Source organism: Alligator mississippiensis, chromosome 4 (assembly GCF_030867095.1).
Source record: "Alligator mississippiensis isolate rAllMis1 chromosome 4, rAllMis1, whole genome shotgun sequence".
In the NCBI taxonomy this organism is placed as follows: Eukaryota; Metazoa; Chordata; order Crocodylia; family Alligatoridae; genus Alligator; species Alligator mississippiensis.
Genome location: NC_081827.1, coordinates 28,010,382 through 28,033,047, shown reverse-complemented (window position 1 = coordinate 28,033,047; position 22,666 = coordinate 28,010,382). Strand labels below are relative to the sequence as shown.

Sequence of the window (22,666 nt, the reverse complement as noted above, 5' to 3'; positions counted from 1 at the left end):
CCGCCCCGCGGCCCGCGAGGGCGGCCGGGCGCCGAGTGCGGGGCAGCCCGTGGGCGAATGACGCTGAGGAGGGCGCGCGGCGCTGCGAGCAAAGAAAGGCCTCTGCCGCTTCCCAGCGCTGCGGGCTGCAGGGAGGCCGTTCCCGCGGAGCAACCCGCATCCTCTTGTCCTCCCCCAGCGGGTCTGCGAGCCCAGCCGGCAGCCTCGGGGAAGTCGCATCAAGACTTTGTGTGTGATGACAGCCCTCGGTTTTCTAGGCTGGGCATCGGAAAGGAACTCTCCCCCCTCGGCTGGGACCAGGCGTGCGCACAGGAGGGATCCTCCTGGCCAGGGGTCGCCAACCTTGTTATGGTGAAGATCACTTTTTGGGACTAAAGGTCACTCCAGCATCTACTGCACCCTGCCCCGGGCCACGCGCCCCTGGACCATGGGGTGTCCCAGGCCTGGCCAGGCAGCGCCAGATCCCACTTCTGGGCTATGGCTACACTGAGCCACACCCGCCCGGCAGCCAGAGGAAGGTGGCATTAGGCCCCGGCCCAGCTGGGTCTGGAAGTCTCCATGGTCCAGGGGTGCGTGGCGTGGGGTGGGGGGCTCCCACCACTGGGTGCAGCCTGGCGGAGGCCCCAGGGGCCTGTGCTCTCCCCACCTGTGCTCGGGATGAGGCAGCTGCTGCTGTGGGCTGCTTGCTGCACCCCGAGCCCAGGTGGGAGCAGGGCATGGGCCTCTGCCTGGCTGTGCCCAGCAGCGGAGCCCCCCCCACGCCCCTGGACAGCCAGATCTTCCCAGACCTGGCTGGGCCGGGGGCGCCCCCACTTAAGTCCCTGCTGCTGAGCTAAGCTGCACCCACATGTCCCTGCTGTGAGTCCCTGCTGCTGAGATGAGCAGGTGCAGAGGCAGCAGCTTCTGCCACCTCCACCCCTGCAGAGATGGCCCCCCCAGGCTCCAATCTTCCCACCACGCGGCCAGACTAGGACCCCACTTACCTTCCCCTGCTCCAGGCTGGGCTGCACAGTCAGCTGCCCACTATGGGGGTCCTTGATCTGGCTCCCGCCCCTTCCCTCCCCACACAGATTGACCTGCTGGGTGGGGCTGGGGGCAGCAGGTGTGCATATGCACACATGCCCAGCTGTCCCCCCAGCCCAGGATCTACCAAAAGAGGCTCCAGGACCTACCTGTAGTTCAGGATCCCCAGGTTGGTGACTACAGCTCTAACTCAAATGCAGAGAAGAAATGCCAGGTGGGAAGAAGGGAAAGTAGATTTGACTTAGTAGTAGAGCTTAGTGAGGTGGGGAGGTACAGAAGGTGTGATGGGGAATGGTAATATTGGGAGTAGCCAAGGACACTCTGACTGGAGGTGGGGAGGGGAAGAGGAAATCAGGGCTGGTTAGCAGTGAAACTGGGACTTGCAGCTAGTGGCTGGAAAGGGGGACTATGAAACTGCATGGGAAGCCAGGAGGAGGGAAGAGAAGTGGCTGGGTGAGGACAGGACACTGGGAGAAGAGGGGACAGAAATCAAGAGGATAAACTGGAACTTGGGCAAGGAGACTGGGATGAGAAACTTGAAAGTTGGGACTGGGTTGTCAAAAAGAATGAGGATGTGAACCAGGAGCCAGAGGTTGGGCCCAGTGGAGGCACTACCATGGCTACCCACACTGGAGGGGTGAAGGACCCAGCCACTGCCAGCCTGCAGCCCCTACTAAGCCTGTAGGCCTTCTTGCGAGGAAGATGCACTCTGCATCTCAGTGGGGATTGCTAACATTGTTTCTCCCCTGCAGCTGGTTGCCAGCCCAGAGGGAGAGGACTAGGCCCAGCATAGACATCACTATGGCTGCCTCCAGCTGGAGGGGAGAAAGGCCCAGACAGCTTGCAGCCCCTACAAAGCCTACAAGCCTCCCTGGGTGCTCCTGAAGGCCCCGCTGGCATTGCCCTTGTGTAACAACACAAGTAGAGACAGAGGGGGTTTTGGTATTTCTTGTTGTAACTTTGTCAAGGGAAAGGGAAAGATGAATGGCTTTTAAGGACAGCTACAGCCCCCTGTGCAAGAGGGGAGTACAGACTTAGGGGTAGGCAGGGGTGGACTCCCCAGTAGGAGAAGGGGAAGAAAACTTCTGTCTTTGATGGAGGTTGGGAAACACGGTTCAGCTGGGTAGGAGAAAGATACTCCTAGGTGAAAGGTAGAGGAGCAGGAGTGGGTGAGGTATAATGACATTTTTTAATTTGGGAGAGTTAGTATGTAACAAAACAATCTTATTTCAACATTTTTGGGTTTTTTAAAGTTATTTTGTCTTTTATTATAAGCTGCTCTGAGTCTTTTTTGGGGTGGATGCTGTATAAGTCTCAGACCAGCAGAGACTCCGTATGCCTGAAAGCTTGCTAAGAACTTTTTCCAACTACTCAGTTTGTTTAATAAAATGTATCACATCTCCTCAAAGAACCTGGCCTGGCTAAAATAGAACCAGTTGCTAAGAAATTGTAGACTCTTTTTGCACCGTAGAGGAAGCTGGATAAACATCTCTCTGGGATGCTTTAGGAACAGTGAATACTGCATACTTGCAGGGGGTTAGATTAGATGACCCATGACATCCCTTTCAACCTGACTCTATGATTAAAGATATAGAAAATGATAAAATGTAACAAAGGTTTACTAAAAGCAAATTGTGAGGGGCCAATCTGATCTCTTTACCTACTGAATTTGAGGCAGCAGACAGCTGATTTTGCCAGCAGATGCCAGGGCTGGCTGCCATTTTTTGCAGGCCAAGTGCAGCAGGCTTCCCCCCTCCCCATGCCTTTGACTGGCTGAGGTGCCCTGGCAGTCCCACTTCTAGTAAATTGCCAGATGGACCAAAACCACAGCTTAATTACCCTGATTAAACCCAGAAAACCTATTAATCCATGCATTAAGTAGATGAGGAGGGTAGATGTTAGGAGGGGGAGGCAGGAACTGCTTGTGCAGCCTCCCCACTCTCCCTGTTCCCCCTCCCCTTCCCCCCCCCCATCCCCTGCTCAAGACTTCAGGGCTTCCCACCTTTTTCTCTGCTTGCAGTTATAGTTTGGTTTTGTTTTTTGCAGCAAGCCCACTGTTTTTCATGGAGCCCACCCATATCCTTGCTTTCTGCGAAAACCATGCAATTGCAAATTTGGTAGGTCCCTATTTATAGCATTGTTATATTTCTTTTGTCTGTAACTGGGTTGTTCAGATTCTGAGTGGCTGTGGGCCCCTGCGAGGAAAGCAGAAGCTGGAGGGGAGAGAAAGGAAGCCCAGAGACCTCAGTGGCAGCAGCAGGAGCACTGGGGGAATAATACTTGGGTGCAAGCCTGCATTCTGTAACTTAATACCTCATGGGCCACCAGTTGGATACCCTGGTTAAAAAAAAATCATTTCTCATCTATCTGGACTTCAGTAATGCACATTATTAGTGATACTAGAGAAGATTAATATAAGAACTGTAAAGTGGGAAATGAGCTGTTGAAACTGTCTAAAGCAACATGTATTGAGATGGAGGGAGTTTACTCATAAAGTAACTTCTGGTTGCTAATAAAGTTCTTCTGGGACCAGACTTATAATTGATATTGTTTGATATTTTATTAATGACCTTGACACAAAGAGTAGGTATGTACACATTATTTTTTCTGATGATGACAAGTTAGGAGGGACTGTCAAATTGGAGGTGGGAGAAGGGGAGGATCAGGGTATTATAATACAAGAAGAAATGGATGACCTTGAAGACTGGAGCTAATAGAGTCATAAAGAAGGGCCAGAAGGGACCTCCAGAGGTCATCTAGTCCAACCCCCTACCTGAGGCAGGATCATCCCTATCCATATCCCTTATGCCCTATCCATAATCTAAACTACGTAAGACTACCTGCAACACTGACACAGCATAAACCTAACACCTTAACATGTTACAGGTAAAGCAGGGGAACCACAGCAGCCAATGTCCTGCTACTATAAAATGTTGTCCATGTATGCTCCAGAGGTCCCAGGTAGAGGGCCACACCCCCCACTACTGAGGAAGACAAAACCCCCATCGTCTGTACCAGTCTGAGCATAAGGTAAAATTTCTTCCTGACCCCGAATATGGTGATCGGGTGACTCTGTGTGGAGAGGCAAGATCATCTAGCCAGAAACCTCTGGCTTTGCTCCTAGAGAATTGGCTCACCCCAGTTAAAGTCCCCAGCCTCAGCTTTAGCTAACACCCAGGCCTCTGGGAAGGCCTGAAAACACCCTGACACATATAACAGAAAAAGGTGGGGAGAAAGGGGAGAGGGAGTGGGAGCAACTAGCAAAGCCCAAAAGCATGGGAAATACCCATGATAGAAAATAGGCATAGCTACGGCGCTGACCAGTGGCTGCCCAACCTCTTCTTGAACACCTCCAGTGATACAGAGTTCACAACTTATTTAGGCAGTCTAGTCCACTGCCTCACTATTCTAACTGTGAAGAAGTTTTTTCTGGATATCCAATCTAAACTTACTTTGCTGCAGCTTCAGGCCATTGCTCCACAACCTCTCTGTAGCAAGAGAGAAAAGTTGCTTTTCCCTCTTCTTTATGGCAGCCCTTCAAGTATTTGAAAACTGTTATCATGTCCCCTCTTAAGCACCTTTCCCGCAAGCTGACCATAATTAGCTCTTTCAGCCTCTCCTTGTAGGACTTGCTTTCCAAGCCCCTGATCGTCTTTGAAGCCCACCTCTAACTTCTGGGTTCCACATTTTAAAAAAGACATGGAGAACTGCACATAGTACTCCAGATGAAGCCTAACAAGTGCACAGTAGAGAGGCACTATCACTTCCCGTGATAACAGGATGAAATGAAATAGAATAAAATGCAAGGTCATGGTCTTAAGAAATAAGGGCAAGAAGTTCTGATATAAACTGGGAGCTTAATACTTGGAAACAATGGAGAAGGACCTACATGTACTAGCAGATCACAGCATGACTGGGAGGTGTGAAAAAGGCAAAGGTGATTTAATATGCATCAGCTGAGGTATTCCCAGTAGAGACAAGGAAATAATGTCACTGCACGTGATCTCATCTGGAATACTTCATATATTTGTGGTTACCCATGTTCCAGAAAGATGAATTTGAATTGGAACTGTTGCAAGGAAGGGCTACTAGAATGAACAGGAAACTAGAGAAGCTATCATATGATAGGTGCTTAGCTTGTAAAATAAAGGCTGAAAGGATGTGACTGCCATCTATAAATACATCACAGTGATAAATCTCAAGGAGGACAAAAGAACTACATAAGCTAAAGGGTAAGTGTGCAATAAAAATACATAGTATAATCTGGCCATGAATAAATTTAGATTGGAAATAAGATTTCTAACTATCAGAACAGTGGGATTCTGGAACAGCTTCCCAATAGGAGTAGTGGGGCAAAAAATCTGGCTGCTTTTAAGAGGCATGATCAATTTATGTAAAAGGAGTGGATGACGTGCATGTCGGGAGAGATGAACTGCCCTGTGTTATGTTCTTACGATGCTTCCCTAAATATCCCAATGGTGGTACATACTACACTAACAGCAAATAACAGTCTCTTAAGCTGCCATATTAGAAAGTTCTCATATAAAAATAAAGTTTGCTTTAAAAGGTAAGAGCAGGGAAACTAGAGCCATATCCTAAAGTTTATGACACATTTAATAAAAACATTAATTGGGAGCATATACAAAATTAAACAGATAGTTTAGAAAATTAACAGCTATTTATATTCTTATACAGTCATTTCCAGAGGTACAAAAGTCAAATTACTAATTAAAATGCAAGCATTACTGGTATGAATTTCAGTGTAGCCAGATGCTGTATGAAATGCATGATTTTGGATCAAAACCTTTATTACATTGGACTGAAAAGTCTGTGAAGTTTCCCCTACCAAGACCACTGCAATAGTGTGGAATGTTATCCTTGTGTTCCGATTTTCATTACATTTTGCCTATAAATAAAGACACTTCTAACTAACAATAATGCTTTGTTGAACAACTAAAAGAAATTGGATTGTGAGAACCTGGCTGAGAGAATCAAGTTGGCTAGCCTGTCTTCTGACTTACAATAGACTACTTCTTCTTGCTAACCGAATTAAAACTCTATGCTTCTTTATATGGTTTCATAAATATTATCCAGTTCCTTTTATTTATATATATAAAAGTGCTTATTACACTCTATTAATGAACATATATATACTGTACATAGTACATATTGAACAAATCATTAAGTTCCATGTACCTGTTTCAGGGGTGTACTTGGTAGCTGTGTTGGTCTGAGACAAAAAGACATACAAAACCCCTACCCTGGGGGTCTTCAAGAGAAGGTTGGATAACCATCTGGCTGGGGTCATCTAGACCCAGCACTCTTTCCTGCCTATGCAGGGGGTTGGACTCGATGATCTGTTGAGGTCCCTTCCGACCCTAACATCTATGAATCTAGAACTCTTGGTTCCAAAATGATACCTTTTGTTAGACCAACTGGAAAATGGCAAGAAAATTGTCCTTTTCTGCAAGCTTTCGGGAGCAAAGTCCCTTTGTCAGGCTCTGGGGAAAGTATAGATGGTACAAGATGGTAAAATGACCCCATAGGTAGGATATAAACTTCATTTTTGCAGAGGGAGCTGAAGATGGAAGTCTGTCCCTCTGGGTCCATGCGTGTCTTTGTGAGCTATGTTGAGTAGCTCTTTGATGTGTTGATCAGGTAGAATTCCTTCCCTGGAGGTGTCAGATGGCTGGCAGGGAGGCAAAAATCTTTCTTGTTGTTCTGCAGTGAAGTTTTTTGCCTCCCTGCCTGCCATCTGACACCTCCAGGGAAGGAATTCTACCTGATCAACACATCAAAGAGCTACTTAACACAGCTCACAAAGACACTCACGGACCCAGAGAGACAGACTTCCATCTTCAGCTCCCTCTGTGCAAAAATGAAGTTTATTTCCTGCTTATGGGGACATTTTACCATCTTGTACCATCTATACTTTCCCCAGAGCCTGATGAGGGGACTTTGCTCCCGAAAGCTTGCAGAAAAGGACAATTTTCTTGCCATTTTCCAGTTGGTCTAATAAAAGGTATCATTTTGGAACCAAGAGTTCTAGTTTTCTGTATGTACCGGTTCAGCACAATAGAACTTCAAAATAAGACTACTATGTTTAAAATCAATGGTACTATACTGCTTAATTCCCTTGCTCAATTGAGACCTCATTACTAAAAATTATGATATCACTTAACACAAAATGCACATAGTTTCTACTTTAAATATTAAATTACTGGGGCAGTAGCATAACTGAAGGGGGTGACTAGGAGAGAAGCCTCAGGTACACCTTGGTTGAGTGGGTAGAAGGGCACAAAAATAACTGCCACTGCTGCAGCATCTGATTGCACCACTGCCATTGGAACTGTGTCAACTGTTGCTGCCCTGCGCACAGAGTTGCCCTGCTATCCCTATAATGGGTAGAAAATAGAATTTAGCCTGTTCTTTCAGTTACAAGATAAACACACATAGTTTTAATCTATTTCAGTCATATAGCAAGGGGAATCTGGAACTCTGCTGAGTTCAAAGCCCATTTACATTTGCCAAAAGAAACAGCTGAACCTAAAGAGAGGCAGCTGTGCAAAGCCCTGATATTCTGGGCACTAACATTTTCCATTGTTTAAACTTAAAATGACAGCATAATTATCTGTACATCAGAAAAATACACCTTAAGCTTTTCACAGATAAAAGAACAAATCTATTTAATATCCTTTACATTTGATCCTATAGCCCTTACTTATCATTAGGCCTATTGTTCCGAGCAGAAATCTCTTATGAGCAAAGGCTGCAGTGCCGGGACCTGTCTTTGTAAACACTTTGGTACTGCATATATTAATGTTTTTTCTACAAGGACTTGCTTATATCATCATAACTCCATGTATAGTAATGCACTGCAATATCTCCATATAAAGGCTGTTTTCAAGTTGTTACTATTTCCTGAGTAGCAAAAGTTAACATAAAAATACTATAAAAATGATCATATTATGATTAAATAAAATCTTTTGGTATTATATATGACGTTGACAAATAAAATATCAACATGAGGACAACTTATTAGCAATTCCGAAATATAAAATGTGATACTCATATGTTTAAAATACTTTAAAAGCTCTTACACTCCATAGTGGTCACTAAGGTAATCCAAAACTGCTGGGGTGCTTGATAAAACATTAAAAACCTTTTTTTCTTGTTTTGAAGTTATCCGTTCCATCATGTACATCAAGTGATGATGAAAACATGTAAAAGGAGTCCCATGTTCAAGAGCAATGTCAACCCAGTCCTGTATACACTTCAGTGGTGTCTCATCAAATCCTGCAAACATGGCTGGATTGGCTAAGAGCCCCCTTGCTGCCATAACACCTTCAAATGGAAAATTTTAAACAAGAATCAATGTACAAATTTTAAAACAAGGCTTTAAGCAGCACTCATCACCATACCTATTGGAAGGTTTAAAACAGCTACCTAGGGAACAATGGTAAGCTAATTTAATACCTGCACCAAGAAAAACTTTAACAAACCAAGCACAAGGCAGCCTCTGGCATTTAGTGGTGCAGACCATCCAGTGTCCTTAGTGGCATTCTTCATGATAGAAACTTCGAAATAATGCACAGGATGAACAAAACAGCAGCTTTCTCTTTCCCCTGTTCTTTTATTCACTGAAACTAAACTTCCATCAATTTTGCTTTTGTTAGTTAAATAAAGGACAATTTGACTCTTTAGCACAAGTCATGACTGATGGAAAAAAAAGAACATGCCAGATTTTTCTTTTGTGTAAGGAAACTTACACTATGGATAAATTTAGGCTATTATTTCCAGAAACTGGGCTTTTGATTTGGTATGAACCTGTACTTTTGGTACAGGTTGATGCACCTGCACTTATCCTAAAACGATCAGCCAGATAAAATCAGACAAGCACTGATTATTCTGCAGCGAGACAGGATGATTCAATGTGTGTTACAAAGCTCTTTCCCTCCACTGACCTCAGGTCACCTTTTATTACATGGAGTCTACTACTTAGTTTCTATTTTTAGAAATGTGCAATGATCCTAGAAATTGTTGCACTTGTGTGGTGCCTGGCAGGAAAAAAATAATATAAGTTTCTGGATTTCTCGAATAATACCTCTTAAAGTATTTATTTTAATTTTTTACTTTGGTTATCAATGAAGGTCAGCTGAGGCATAACAGGTTTTAAAAGTTTTTATCTATGAAATGTTTTCTTTTGTATTTTACTAGCAATTCATTTTCTTTCTGGTTGCAAGCAATAAGCCTGGCCCCCTGCAGCTGATTTTGGGAGGAAGGCCTTTTGTAGTAGAGTAATAGCACAGGAAATCACAATTTTCTCCTCTTGCTGCTACTGAACATCAAAGGAGGCAGACTAAATCTGTCTCACATATCTTTTGTTATGGAGCTGCTCTTCTCTCTTTAACTATAGACCTACTATAATAAGATGAAGGCTGTGCAGGTCAAATCAAGTCTGCTTCCTCAAAACACTGGTTTTATTTCCATAGCGGTTTAATAACCAAGTCCTGGCGCAAGACTCTTTTGTGATAGGCACTGTAAAAACAGTCCTTCCCCAAAGAATGCCACTACCATTTGCCCTCACTTGCCCTCCTCTTTCCATCTTCCACTAAATTCAGCAGTGGGGGAAAAATGGAGCTGTGCTCACATGCTAGCCCCTGGAGTTATGGAAAAGCCAGGGCTCTAGTCAGAGCCTGTACTGATCACATAGTTAGCTCGCAGCATGTGTAAAACTCTGGCAGTTGCTTCATGGACATGACTGTCCAGAGAGTTCATGGCACATATGCCACAGAGCCAAATGCAGTGTGGCTGCACTCCCTTAACGTCCCTCCTGAATGTGTCCATGGATGTGTGGGGACCAAAATGGCAGCCGCTGCAATACCCACCTTCAGCAGTAAAAAGACCTGTTATTTGTCAAGAGGTTTTCAGTAAAGTTACGAACCCTTCTTTCACAGGTCATGGACTTCACAAGAAGGAAGAAGAGAATTCCCCAGCACTCCCGCTACATTAAAGGGGTGGAACAGCTTAATAAATGGGTGGCTTGTGCAATTTGCCCTGGAGATTCTTATTAATGGTATGCATCATGATACTCAAATGATTACAAGAATGTCTGCACATGAAACTTAAAGCTATTGGAACCAAGAAAGCTCCTTTCTCTTTGAAAAGATAAAAAAAAATAATACCCAAATAGGTTCTACTAAAGATGAAATAAATATTAAAAAAATTAATTCCCCACCATATTTCCCCAAAACGCATAAAAGCACGCAGAATTCTTACCATCTGCACCTGTCATATGATGAACATTCTCTGCATCTTTTAATGATTTAATATCTCCATTAGCCACAATAGGTATAGATATGTTTTGTTTAATTATTTTGATTGCATCATAGTGTACTGGCTGATGTCTTTCTTCTACACTTCTTCCATGAACTGTAATCCAGGAAACTCCAGTTGCTTCTGCTTTTCGACAGAGGTCTACAGTTCTCTTCAGATCATCATGGATCCTAAAATTCCAAGGAATGGAATTATCACCCAATAAATACCTGAACTGTGTGAAAATCTGGTATATAGCAGAGTTAATAAGAGCTGTACAAATGAGAGAACATTACCATTGGAAGATTCATTATAAAAGACGTGTGTTTAACACACTATTTTAATGTCTCTCAATTTAGTATTGTCACATTAGATTGAGTCCCTAAACTAAAAGTGGGCCAAGTTTTTGCCAAAACACTGAAAGACTTTTTAAATAACATTTATTTTGCATAATTTTATACTACACTGAAAACTTTCCCATTTCTCTCTCGCATTTCTTTTCAAGAGATCCCAAACTACTTCTCAACTAAATTTAATGAACTGATATGAAAAATCTACCTCAGAATCATTTCATTCATTGAAAAGCCACATAACACAGAGCAACACCTCACATGTTTAGGAGGTAATGAAATGAAGGATATCTTTTGCCACCCGAAGCCGAAGAGGGAATTCAAACAGGCAGATTAACTCAAGTTGGAGTTTATCAAGGAATTCAATGACATTTTCAAACAACTACAACTGGTCAAGATCCACTTTTTATATCTAATCCAAAATTCAGCCTCCTTACCTGAGCAATGCTGTTAATACTACAATACATCATTAATTGTATTCTAATAGGATGTATCTACACATGCAACACAATCCTCAGCTTTATGATACTCATGCTTCAGAACCACAGTTTCACTCTCAAGACCATCAATGGACAGGAAAGCCACCCTAGAAGTCTTAAGAATGGTGTCCCACAAGGCTGTACTTTCTCCATTGCTTTTCAATGTGAGATAGCGTTTGCAAGGCAGCACATGCAAGGAAGCATGCTCAAGGCAGAAATGGATGCGGTCCTCAACAGGTTCCCAAAACTCACTAAGTGGCCCTCCAGCTGAAATAAAGAACTACAGTACAATTCATGCTGGAGTCAAATGCTCCTGGGTGCAGTGTTTTCATGTGTGCTCAGTATCGCAGCTGTTTGAGCTGGGGTGGAGCAGCTCCAGGCTGGCAAGGGGCTGGGGGTGTCAGCCCTGGGCTCCAGGTGGTGGTGTTGGGCAGCGAAAAGACTTGCTGGGTCATGAGGGTGCTATGGTGCAGGGCTAGGTGGCAGGCAGCCCCCTCTCTATAGCACCTTCATGCCCCAGCTAGCCTCAGTCGCTGTCTACATGTGCATTTTGGTGCACTAAATGACTCTGCCGTAGGATAGTACTTGTCCCAGATGGTACATTTTACAGTGGAGTTAATTAATTTACTGCACCCTAATATGGGTGCACACGTAGGCGGTGATGCTTTTCTGCAGAGGTAATTAGCTCTGCAGTAAAGTGCACATGTAGATGTACCCACAGAGGAAGAATGCCACTAACTCAGCATCACTTCCTGTTCCACACTGGTGTTCCTTAGGGAGTGTCCACCCACATTTTAATTCTGCCCAATTCTTTTTCACAAGGTTACTTGGGAAACAACAGGCAATATGCTTGTACAAACCATACAAGTTGTTTGCAATCATTTTGCCTTTATTGGATTCTGAACTCTTGAAATTATGCTTGCACTTTGCATGTTACTGCATATTTGGAGAGAAGGAGTCTCAGAGTTCTGCTGGTTGCAATTGTGTCAGATTGGGATTACAAATCCCCAAATGCATTTTGGATGAGAGTGCAAATGGATGTCTTGGCTCTTCAGGGTTGTTAACAATTTGGGGATGCCTTACAGGCAAAAAGTAGACTCTCAATCACCACATTTCAGGAACTCTAACATATTTCCCATGAAATATTCTTCATTGTACCATGATATAGAAATGGCCTAAATTTACCTTATTTTAATAGATACTGAAAATCTGGGGTTCTCCACTTGATTTCTTACTTGTCTTACCATATCTCGAACTAGCTCTGGTTTATTTATTAAACAAGCACCATAACCTTCTGCCATTGCCCACCTGTAAATTAAAGAGAACAAATCTGCATTGTATATTTGCAAAACAAGACAACTCAACCTAATGGCCATTTCAGTTTCTTTCTTTACTTGCTTGTGAATTATCTGATCAGCACAGAACTAGGCAGAAATAGTACTGGCTATAGATGAAAGATGTTCTTTTGGATAAAGCACTAGCTATCAGGAAATCTAGGTTCAGTTTCCAGTTCTACCACAGATTTCCTGTGCGACTTTGAGCAAGTCTTTGACTCTGACTCAGTTCCTGCAAAATAGTGATAAAATTTCCCTAACCTCGTAAAGATTTATAAATATTTTTATAAAGTGCTTAGGTATTACTGTGATACAGGCCATGTAACCACTAGTAGGTGAATTTTATTAAGGTTTTATCTTCTTTATGGAGTTGTGGACTGTTTTCAAGCAGCAATGACAGAAGAGGATAAAGAATAAGCTATTCAAATCTGGTTCTTATCTGTCTGTAAATTACCTCCCTTTAAAACTGACAGTGAAAACTATGCCTTCAAATGGGTGAGAGGATAGATATATCCTTTCCCACATCCAGCTACATCTATTTATTGGCATAGTTAAGTAATTTGTTCCAGCAGGTGAATGTTTAAGTTAACAAGATAACATAGTGCTTTTTTTTTTTGAAACGGAGAACTTTTGTCTCTTGTGAATATTAAATATAACTTTTGATCAGACAGAAACTTCCAATCTGACAGTTTTCAAAGCAGCTGGGTTGCAAGGTAGAGACTAAGATTCTTGTATTTAATTATAAATTTGCTTTCAGTTTTCCTTTCCTATATTTGCCAGTTAATGTTTTCACTCCGTAAAAAAGTTGCATACTAAATACTTCCAATACCACTTATAAATAAATAGTATGCAACTGAACCAGTTAATGGATGTCTTTACTTGAGCATGATTATTTTCAATCTGATTAGGGCAGTGGTTTTCACTCTTTGGCCTGTGGGCCAGGGCCCATGGGACTCCCCACAGCTCTAGAAGTTTGGTATTGAGGGAACGGTGGCAACTGCTCCTCCACTGCCAAATTCCCAAGTCCTGCAGGCCAGATGGCAGAGCCCTGAATGTAGGGCTAGGGCTGGGGCTAGAAACCTGCACCAGGTCAACACTGTGCACCTGCCGGATCCAGCCTGCATATGGACCTGGCACCACTCATCTGGCCTGCAGGGCCAAAAGGTTGGTTACCACTGGATCAGGAAGTGATATACAGGAATAAAGTCATTAAGATAGTAAATAAGGCATATATATGTGTGGGCATGTAATATATAATGTAATATATACATATACACACACAAACTAAGTCTATTCCATCTCGGAGGAAAGGCAGCAAGAGGGGACAGCAGCCCCCCTGGCTCTCCAGGGACCTAGCAGACCTCCTGAGGCTAAAAAGAAAGGCCTACAAAGGATGGAGGATGGGAGTCACCTCCAAGGAGGATTATTCTGCACTGGTCCGGTCCTGTAGGGAGCAGACCAGGAAAGCCAAGGCTGCAACTGAACTCCAGCTAGCTTTGAGCATCAAGGACAATAAAAAGTCCTTTTTCAGATATGTGGGGAGCCGGAGGAAAAGCAGGGGCAATGTTGGACCCCTGCTGAACCAGATGGGGCAACTGACAACTGACGCCCAGGAAAAAGCCAACCTATTAAATAGGTACTTTGCGTCGGTCTTTCATCAGCCCCATGGGACGCCCGTGCCCGCTACAGGGCCGGGAAGTCCGGGTGAGGGTGATCCCCTGCCCTCCATTAATGCTGATTTTGTGAAGGAACATCTTGAGAAGCTGGATACCTTCAAGTCAGCCGGCCCTGACAATCTTCACCCCAGGGTACTCAAGGAGCTGGCGAGCATCATAGCCCAGCCTCTAGCACGGATCTTTGAAAACTCTTGGCGCTCTGGTGTAGTGCCCAAAGACTGGAAGAAGGCCAACGTGGTGCCTATCTTCAAGAAAGGGAGGAAAGTGGATCCGGCTAACTATAGGCCCATCAGCCTGACTTCTATCCCGGGGAAGATCTTAGAAAAGTTTATTAAGGAGGCCATCCTTAATGGACTGGCCAACGCCAACATCTTAAGGGATAGCCAGCACGGGTTTGTTGTGGGTAGGTCTTGCTTGACCAATCTCATTTCCTTCTACGACCAGGTGACCTATCACCTGGACAAGGGAGATGAGATTGATGTCATATATCTTGACTTCAAAAAAGCCTTCGATCTGGTGTCCCATGATCGTCTCTTGGAGAAACTGGCCAATTGTCGCCTTGGGTCCCCCACGATCCACTGGCTGGAAAATTGGCTCCGGGGTCGGACCCAGAGGGTAGTAATTGATGGAAGTCACTCATTGTGGTGTCCTGTGACCAGTGGGGTCCCCCAGGGCTCTGTCCTTGGACCCATACTGTTCAACATCTTCATTAATGATGTGGACACTGGAGTCAGAAGCGGACTGGCCAAGTTCGCCAATGACACCAAACTTTGGGGCAAAGCATCCACACCAGAAGACAGGCGGATGATCCAGGCTGACCTGGACAGGCTCAGCAAGTGGGCGGATGAGAATCTGATGGTGTTCAACGCCGATAAATGCAAGGTTTTCCACCTTGGGAAAAAAAACCCGCAGCATCCTTATAGGCTCGGCAGTGCTATGTTGGTTAGCACTATGGAAGAAAGAGACTTGGGGGTCATCATTGACCACAAGATGAACATAAGCCTGCAATGCGTTGCTGCGGCTAGTAAAGCGACCAAAACGCTGGCTTGCATCCATAGATGCTTCTCAAGCAAATCCCGGGACGTCATTCTCCCCCTGTACTCGGCCTTAGTGAGGCCGCAGCTGGAGTACTGCGTCCAGTTTTGGGCTCCACAATTCAAAAAGGATGTGGAGAAGCTTGAGAGAGTCCAGAGAAGAGCCACGCGCATGATCAGAGGTCAGGGAAGCAGACCCTAAGATGACAGGCTGAGAGCCCTGGGGCTCTTTAGCCTGGAAAAGCGCAGGCTCAGGGGTGATCTGATGGCCACCTACACGTTTATCGGGGTGACCACCAGTATCTAGGGGAACGTTTGTTCACCAGAGCGCCCCAAGGGATGACGAGGACGAATGGTCACAAACTGCTACAAGATTGTTTCAGGCTGGACATAAGGAAGAATTTCTTTACTGTCCGAGCCCCCAAGGTCTGGAACAGCCTGCCACCGGAGGTTGTTCAAGCGCCTTCATTGAACACCTTCAAGATGAAACTGGATGCTTATCTTGCTGGGATCCTATGACCCCAGCTGACGTCCTGCCCTTTGGGTGGGGGGCTGGACTCGATGATCTTCCGAGGTCCCTTCCAGCCCTAATGTCTATGAAATCTATGTCTATATGTGTGTGTGTGTGTGTGTGTATATATAATATATGCATACATATATATTACGCACATTATTTAGATATATTATATACACACAAAAATCAAAAGACTTAAGCTTTTTCATCACCAAATGAACTACACAGTCACAGCTTAATGCAAAAAGAGAGAGTTCAGAAGGTGCTCTTTGTAGAAGTCTTCCAGGCATCAGGATTTAACACTATCATTCTGGTGACTGACATGGTTTCCCCTTAATGTACTTTTCAACTTACTTGTGAGAAAGCTCTCACTCTGTCTAGGAAGTTAGCATGCACACTTTTTAGGGCCCTTGTTAATTCACTGTTAATAGTAGCCCACTAGGTGGTGCCCATTCACTATATTAAGTCAAAACTCAACCTAGCTCAGGGGTTGGCAATTACCTGGACTGGAAAGTTATTTAAAAAGTTTTGGTGAGCTGTTGGGTGGAGGGGGGAGTGCTGACCCAGCCCAGCAGAAGGAGAGGGGAAGGGGTGCTGACCCAGCTTGGAGGGGGGATCAGTAATTGATCCATGAAGACCCCACCAGCCGTCTAGCACCCCTGACAGTGGGTATATGGTGGATGAGCTGGGATGGCCAGGCAGTAGGGCCAGGAGGCAATGGAGACAGTGGCATCAGCAGGTGGGAAGAATGAGCTATCACTGTGGGGGTTGCCAGGAAGCTAAATCCAGCTGCCCTGTCTCCCCCACCCTGCTGCATGCCCACGGTCTGGGTTTCTGCCTGCACCTGGACCAGGAGGGGCTGAGGGACCAGCCGCAGGCCAGATAGAATTGCTTGGTGGCCCAGAGCCAGCCAATGGGTCATATTTTGCCCATCCCTGACCTAGAAGGAAAGAACAGCAGCTTGGCAACATTGCTTAGATTCCACTGTACTTTATTAAGAAAACAAATCAAACCTTTCTATATATAAGGACCGCCACTGAATTATTAATATTTTATTAATATTTAGACACCAAGGGAAATTACATTTTTTCATTTTTACATTGATTTTTCCCTAATTTTTTCCATACATTCATCCAACCTCTTTAAAGCCTTTACCTCTGAGGACAACCACAGTTTAAATCTATTCCATCTGCAAAGGGACAGACGAGACAGGCAGCATCTGATAAAACCTGTGCTTCTTTAGCAGCGAATTGTACAATCAGTGGGCGATCACCTAGTCAGATGAAGAGCTGTTTAGAATATAGTAATGCAAGACACTTATCCTTCATAATTCTTGAAAATCAGCTTGAGACTCCATAAAAAACAAATTTTATGATCAAACTGCATCAGATTTTTTTTTTTAATTAATACATTGAGAATTCTAAGTTCTGAACATTTTGTTACTTCTGGAAAATGTCCAACATTTGTATATTTACTTTGTCGACATCATTAAAGATAAGTTTCTAATATTATACCATTGTCAATAACTAGTGCTACAATGCATTGTTTTTCCATACATATTTATTTCAATATCAGGATTCCACTCTATTCACAGAAGAAAAATTAACATCAATGGGAAGAAATAGACAGAAAACATTTTTAAGCTCTCTTATTTTTTGAATGTTTTGATAAAGACAATATAAGGGGACCTCAAAAACTGTAAAGAACAGGGTTCTTGAATTGTTGAAAGAAACAGGTGTCTGCTGAGGCATCTCAATCCTAAATGAGCATTTAAGCAACACTTACATTTCTTCCAAGTAGCAACAAATACGATTGTCACTATTAAAGAAGACCAAATATCTGAGGGCATATTTGTGCTTCAAAATACCTGTATATACAGAAAAGGTAATGGATCTGTTCTACCTGAGTAATGCATTTGTGAGGATTATCAGTACTAACATCAAAAATATCTGCACTGCTGCTAACATATAAGCCACTAAATCTGAGCTATCATTAGTAAATAGTACAGGGACCCTGCAAATTCTCCAATCTCCACCAACAAGTTTCCTCTGTGCCATCCTCTCATGCCTTCTCCCAAATTTGCTGCACTTCATACCTGGTCTCCACTAGCTCTTCTTTTGTGTCTGTTAGAATCCAAGTCACTGGCAGACAATTTCACCCTATGACAAGTTCAGGGGCTGCCTCTGTTATGGATAGACAGTAACAGCAGCAAGGGGTAACAGAGATTTCTCTGCTTGTGCTAGTGCTAGCCAGTCTAGTTGGCCTGATTTTCCTGTGAACCAATCAGAATTTTCAACATCTCTACTTGTGCAAATATCAAAGGTTGGACCCACGGATGCCTAGCACAGTTTGAGAGTTTGAAATTGGTCATGAGTGGTGTACCCAAGTTTTATTACATACCTTTGAAATTGAGGGCTACACCTCACTTACTCAAAGTCAATTAATTACTGCATAAAATCATTAGAAAATGCAACAGAATGAGAATTACATACCTCGGTTTGTTGTGAATTCACTGTCTCTAGCTTTAACAGATCTGACAAAGTCAGAAGCAACTATCATTGGTGTATAACACAAATCACAGTTGTATTTCCTGACCAAAGTTCGGAAAGCCAACCTGTAAGCATAAGAACATTTGACTTGGGGAAAAGAATCACAATTACACAATCACAAGTAAAGGCACTGATCTCCCAAATAAGCTGTTTTAAAATTAAATTAAAGTGTTTTTGGCCATGTAGCTCAGGTACAGTGGGTAATCTACCTGGTACCATAACATAAACAAACATGTTCTGAAGTATATTTTCCCCAAGTATAAAAATAAATGATTAAAAAATAAATGCACTATTTTTATACTCAATACAATGCATTTACATGATAAAAGCTTTGATGACATATGGTTAAGGCTGACAAGTTACTTACTTTGAATAACGGACCATAGGGGCACATATTTTCACAATGTGCCCAGAATGAAACAGATCTACTGGATCTCTCAGAAGACATTCTGGGGTGTCTGTGGTGTCACAGATCATGTATAAATTCTAGGTCTTTTTAAATCTAGAAAAAACAAAACAAATTTTAAAACAGGAACCCTGCTTTCTATGCTCAGTTTTCATACTTTACAGCAAGGGGAGATTCTTCATCCAAGAATAAATTCTATTCATTGTTTGTCTAACCTCATACAAATAACAGTTTAAGGTGGGAGGAGGGACCTATTATTAGGGTCCAGGAGCAACACTATGGTGAAAACCTGTTGCATACTAACTCACTGCCTCTCCCAGTTATCGGTAGAGTTCATTGATTATCTTAGATTTCCTACGTAGATTTTACATGTGCCCTTTAGCATGTTCCTTGTATTTAATATTACAACACAAAACAATAGATTTACAAATATATTTTTATTCTGCTTACTCCATACAAATTCAGTGGTGTATCTCAATTAACTGAAATGTAATAGATTGTGCAGAAACTCAGAAAAATGTATGGAGCTTGAGAAAGGCTTGGGAATATACTATGCAAGAGTTCACCAATCTTCCTCAGCATTGGATGAAGGAAGCTGCTGCTAACAAAAACATCTCTGATTTAGTCTGCCTATAACAGTGATTCTCAACCAGGATCCTGCGGCACCTTCGGTTGCTTTGAGGTCCTTTCAAGGGTGCAATGATAGCGCCGGTAGGCGTGTAAACACGACTCACAAGGCAAAGCCAGAGATTTCAAATAGGAATCCAGTGTTAGGGGCAGCCTGACCAGCTGTGGACTTCCTGAGCTCTTCGCAACACAAATGAGTCAACAACTGAGTGAAAGCAAAGAGTTGGCAGTCTCTGAGGGTGGCTTGAGTCTAACATGGGTTGGGCTGAAAACCACCGATCCACTAGGCCCCTGATACACATCACGTGTATTATTCAATTCACAGGAGAACTGCGCAATAAACATGGACTGGCCACACAGTACATACATTACGTACTGGAGATCACTGGCGAATGGTACAATACATTGAGACCAGCCAGGTGTGCAAAGCTATAATTGTGCCATAAAAACGTCCCTGGCTACAGGGAGCCAACCCGCCACGAAGCCAGTGCTTGAAACCGTGTAACAGCTTTAGAGCTGGTTTCTATCCAGCTTCAACCTGAACGTGTGGCAGTGCCCTAGCGAGGGGGCAGACCTGCCCGGCCCTTCTGGGGCAGGGAAACCCCGGGGCGCCGCGCCGCGCCGCGCCGAGCCCAGGCGGGAGCGGAGCGGATGGAGCGGGAAGATAAGAGGGCAGGGAAAAGCAACGAGCACGTGGGGCAGGACAGACACCCGCCCCCACCGCTCCCGGTCCCGCCCCGCCGGCTCCACGTTACCTGCAGGAGACAGGCACAGCATGACCCGCGCGACCTTTGCCCCCTGACCTCCCTCAGCCGACCAATAGGAATCGCGGAGGCGCTGCCCGGGGGAGGGTTTAGCTTCGTCGCTTGATTCTTGCGTCATGCTGGAGTGGTCGCAGCGTAGTGACGCAGCCCTTCCCTCCACCCGCACCTGCCAGCATGGAAGCAGGGGGTGGAAGCGCGGTCCCGGGACCGGCGCTCGGGGAGCTGCTGGCGGACGGTGAGGGGGACTGTGGAGGGGTCTCCTAGCAATGGGGGGCATCTCCTTCCTTGGGGGCCCAGAATAGCCCGCACAGGGGCTGGGCGTTGCGGGGCGCCCTCCTGGGCAGGAGCAATGCCTGGAGCAGCCTCTGGCTGCAGCCCTGCAAGGGGCTCCTGCCACCCCCTTCTGCTTTCTGCTCCCAGTCCCCTCCGCACGCACTGAGGCTGCCCTGTGCAGCACCTGTGCCCCTGGTTGCCCCCCAGATTAGTGGTGCACCCCCGTCTCGGGTCCGCAATCCAGTCGTTTTCATTTTTTAAAGTTGCGCGGTGCCAGTGGACCCGGTGTGGGGCCCTGCCATGCGCTGTGCTCACGCGTCTCTGCTTTATGGGAGGCTCTGGGGTTTTAAGATGCGCCTCTGTGCTGGGCTGGGCTCCAGGTGAAACGGCAGCTGATGCAGTTTTCAATATTCAGAAGAACTAGGGAGCGTGGGTTGTAGATCATGGGGAAACGTGGTGTTACCTGGTTTGGCTTGTCGGGCTATTCAGGCATCGGGATGTGAGCCAAGGTCTGTTTGCTCTCACTAGAAATATGGTGTGGTCCATCGTAGCTCCTTTATGTTTGCTTTGCTGCTAAAGCGCCCCAGGGCAAAACTAGGAGCAATGATCATAAGCTTGTAGAAGAAGGTTTCAGACTGGATATAAGGAAAAGCTTCTTCACGGTTCGTGTGTCTCTGGAATAGACTCCCAGTGGGTGTGGTGCAGACACCTACCCTGGAGATCTTCAAAAGGAGACTGGTCGCACATCTTGCTGGGGTTATATGACCTCAGCAGTCTCTTCTGCCCAGAGTACAGGGGCTGGACACAATTATCTCACATGGTCCCTTCCGGCCCTGAACTTCTGTGAATCTGTGAGTAGTCATTTGTTAAGTAGGTGTGTTGTTCACATGGAGAATAGAAATTAGCCACCACCCTGCACTGGGCGGAGTACAGGATGGTGAGCTTCCAGTGTTTCTTACATGTTTAAATACTTATAGGTATTTGAGCATGGAAAATAAATACCTTGTTTAACCTTTTTTTTTCCAGAATGTTATGCTGATTTTTTAAAAGAAGACTTTGATGTAAAGGCTTACACTTCCCAGTCTATTCATCAAGCCATAATAGCTGAGCAGTTAGCAAAACTTGCTCAAGGAATCAGTCAGCTGGATAAAGAGCTCCACTTGCAAGTAAGTATCCTGCATATCAGTTGTTTTGGGGCAGTTGCATACAAGTTGGTTTGAAAACTAAGTATCCTATTGGTCCCACTTGCATATCAAACTACTCCATGTTCTCAGCAGCTAGTGATTAAGCTAGTGACACCATCCCAACATGCAGGAAGACTAGCAAGCATGGCAGAAGACCAGGGAACTCTTCAGCAAGCTAAAACATTAAAAGAAAGCTTACAAAAAGTCAAAACTTGGAGAAAGGACATGAGGGGTGGGAGGGGATATAAGAGTATTGCTTGAGCATGCAGGGATGAAATTGGGAAGGCCAAAGTGCAACTGGACTTGTGGGTAACAAGGGACAAGAAGAGTTTCTACAAATATGTCAGCAACAAGAGGAAGATCAGGGAAGGTGTGGGCTCTTTCCTGAATGGGGGAGGCAACTTAGTGAGAGATGATGCAGAGAAGGCTCAATGCCTCTTTCACCTCAGTCTTCACAGGCAAGGTCAGTACCCAAACTACTGCACTGGGCAGCACAGTTTGGGGAGGAGGTGAGCAGCCGACAGTGGCAGAAGAACAGGTTAGGGCAGGGGCAGTCAAAGTCCAATCTGTGGGCTGGATTGGGCTCTCAGCAGATTCCATTTCCCAGCAGCCCCTGCCTGTCTTACTCTGGCCAGTTTCCATAGAGACTTCAGAAGGCCCCATTGGGCCAGTGACAGTGCAGAGCCAGGGTTTCCACGGAGACCAGTCCAAGCAGCACTAGCAGGGCATGCGGCTGGACGGGGAGCTGCTTTGGGGTTGGGATTTTGCACTGGTGACAGCGTGGGTCAGACCTGGGGCAGAACTGTGATCTGCTGCCCACCTGCCCCAGGCAGGACATGCAGCCAGTGGATCATGGCTCTGCTTTGGCTTCAGTCTATGCTGTCACCGCCACAGAATCCTGGCCTTGGCCCCAAAGCAGCTCTCTGCCCAGCCATGTGCCCACCCAATGCTGCTTGGGCTGATCTCCATGGAAACCCTGGCCCTGCACTGTCATGCCCACTGCTCCAGGCTTCTCCATGGAAACCGGCTGGAGTGATGGATGGAAAGGCTGTTGGGGAATGGAGTCCAGGCAATGACCGGAGCTGTCGTTTTGCCCACCTGTGGCTTAGGGACTATTTAGAAAAGCTGGATGTGTACC

The 22,666-nt window shown here is 45.0% G+C and overlaps 2 protein-coding genes and 1 long non-coding RNA gene across 4 annotated transcripts in view; 2 read left to right on the top strand and 1 right to left on the bottom strand.

Moving 5' to 3' along the window:
• Positions 1-2: 2 nt before the first annotated feature.
• LOC132249970 (uncharacterized) lies at positions 3-10,078 on the top strand. Its single transcript, XR_009461519.1, has 2 exons — positions 3-4,053; positions 9,981-10,078. It is a non-coding gene; the product is annotated as an uncharacterized LOC132249970 (long non-coding RNA).
• Positions 7,003-20,168, bottom strand: DUS4L (dihydrouridine synthase 4 like). Its single transcript, XM_006257815.4, has 7 exons — positions 20,063-20,168; positions 18,642-18,776; positions 18,218-18,339; positions 16,881-16,998; positions 12,353-12,475; positions 10,303-10,529; positions 7,003-8,367 (listed from the first exon to the last, which is right to left on the bottom strand). The coding sequence occupies exons 2-7, from the start codon at positions 18,749-18,751 to the stop codon at positions 8,120-8,122; spliced, it is 948 nt and encodes a 315-aa protein (XP_006257877.1). The 5' UTR covers positions 18,752-18,776; positions 20,063-20,168; the 3' UTR covers positions 7,003-8,119.
• Positions 20,169-20,197: 29 nt separating this feature from the next.
• COG5 (component of oligomeric golgi complex 5) overlaps positions 20,198-22,666 on the top strand; it is a 355,827-nt gene continuing 353,358 nt past the window's right edge. For both annotated transcript variants that reach the window (XM_006257811.4, XM_019487452.2), the window contains exons 1-2: positions 20,198-20,306; positions 21,371-21,510. In XM_006257811.4, the coding sequence (XP_006257873.1) occupies positions 20,246-20,306; positions 21,371-21,510 (201 nt within the window). In that variant the 5' untranslated portion in view covers positions 20,198-20,245. The remainder of the gene's footprint in view (positions 20,307-21,370; positions 21,511-22,666) is intronic.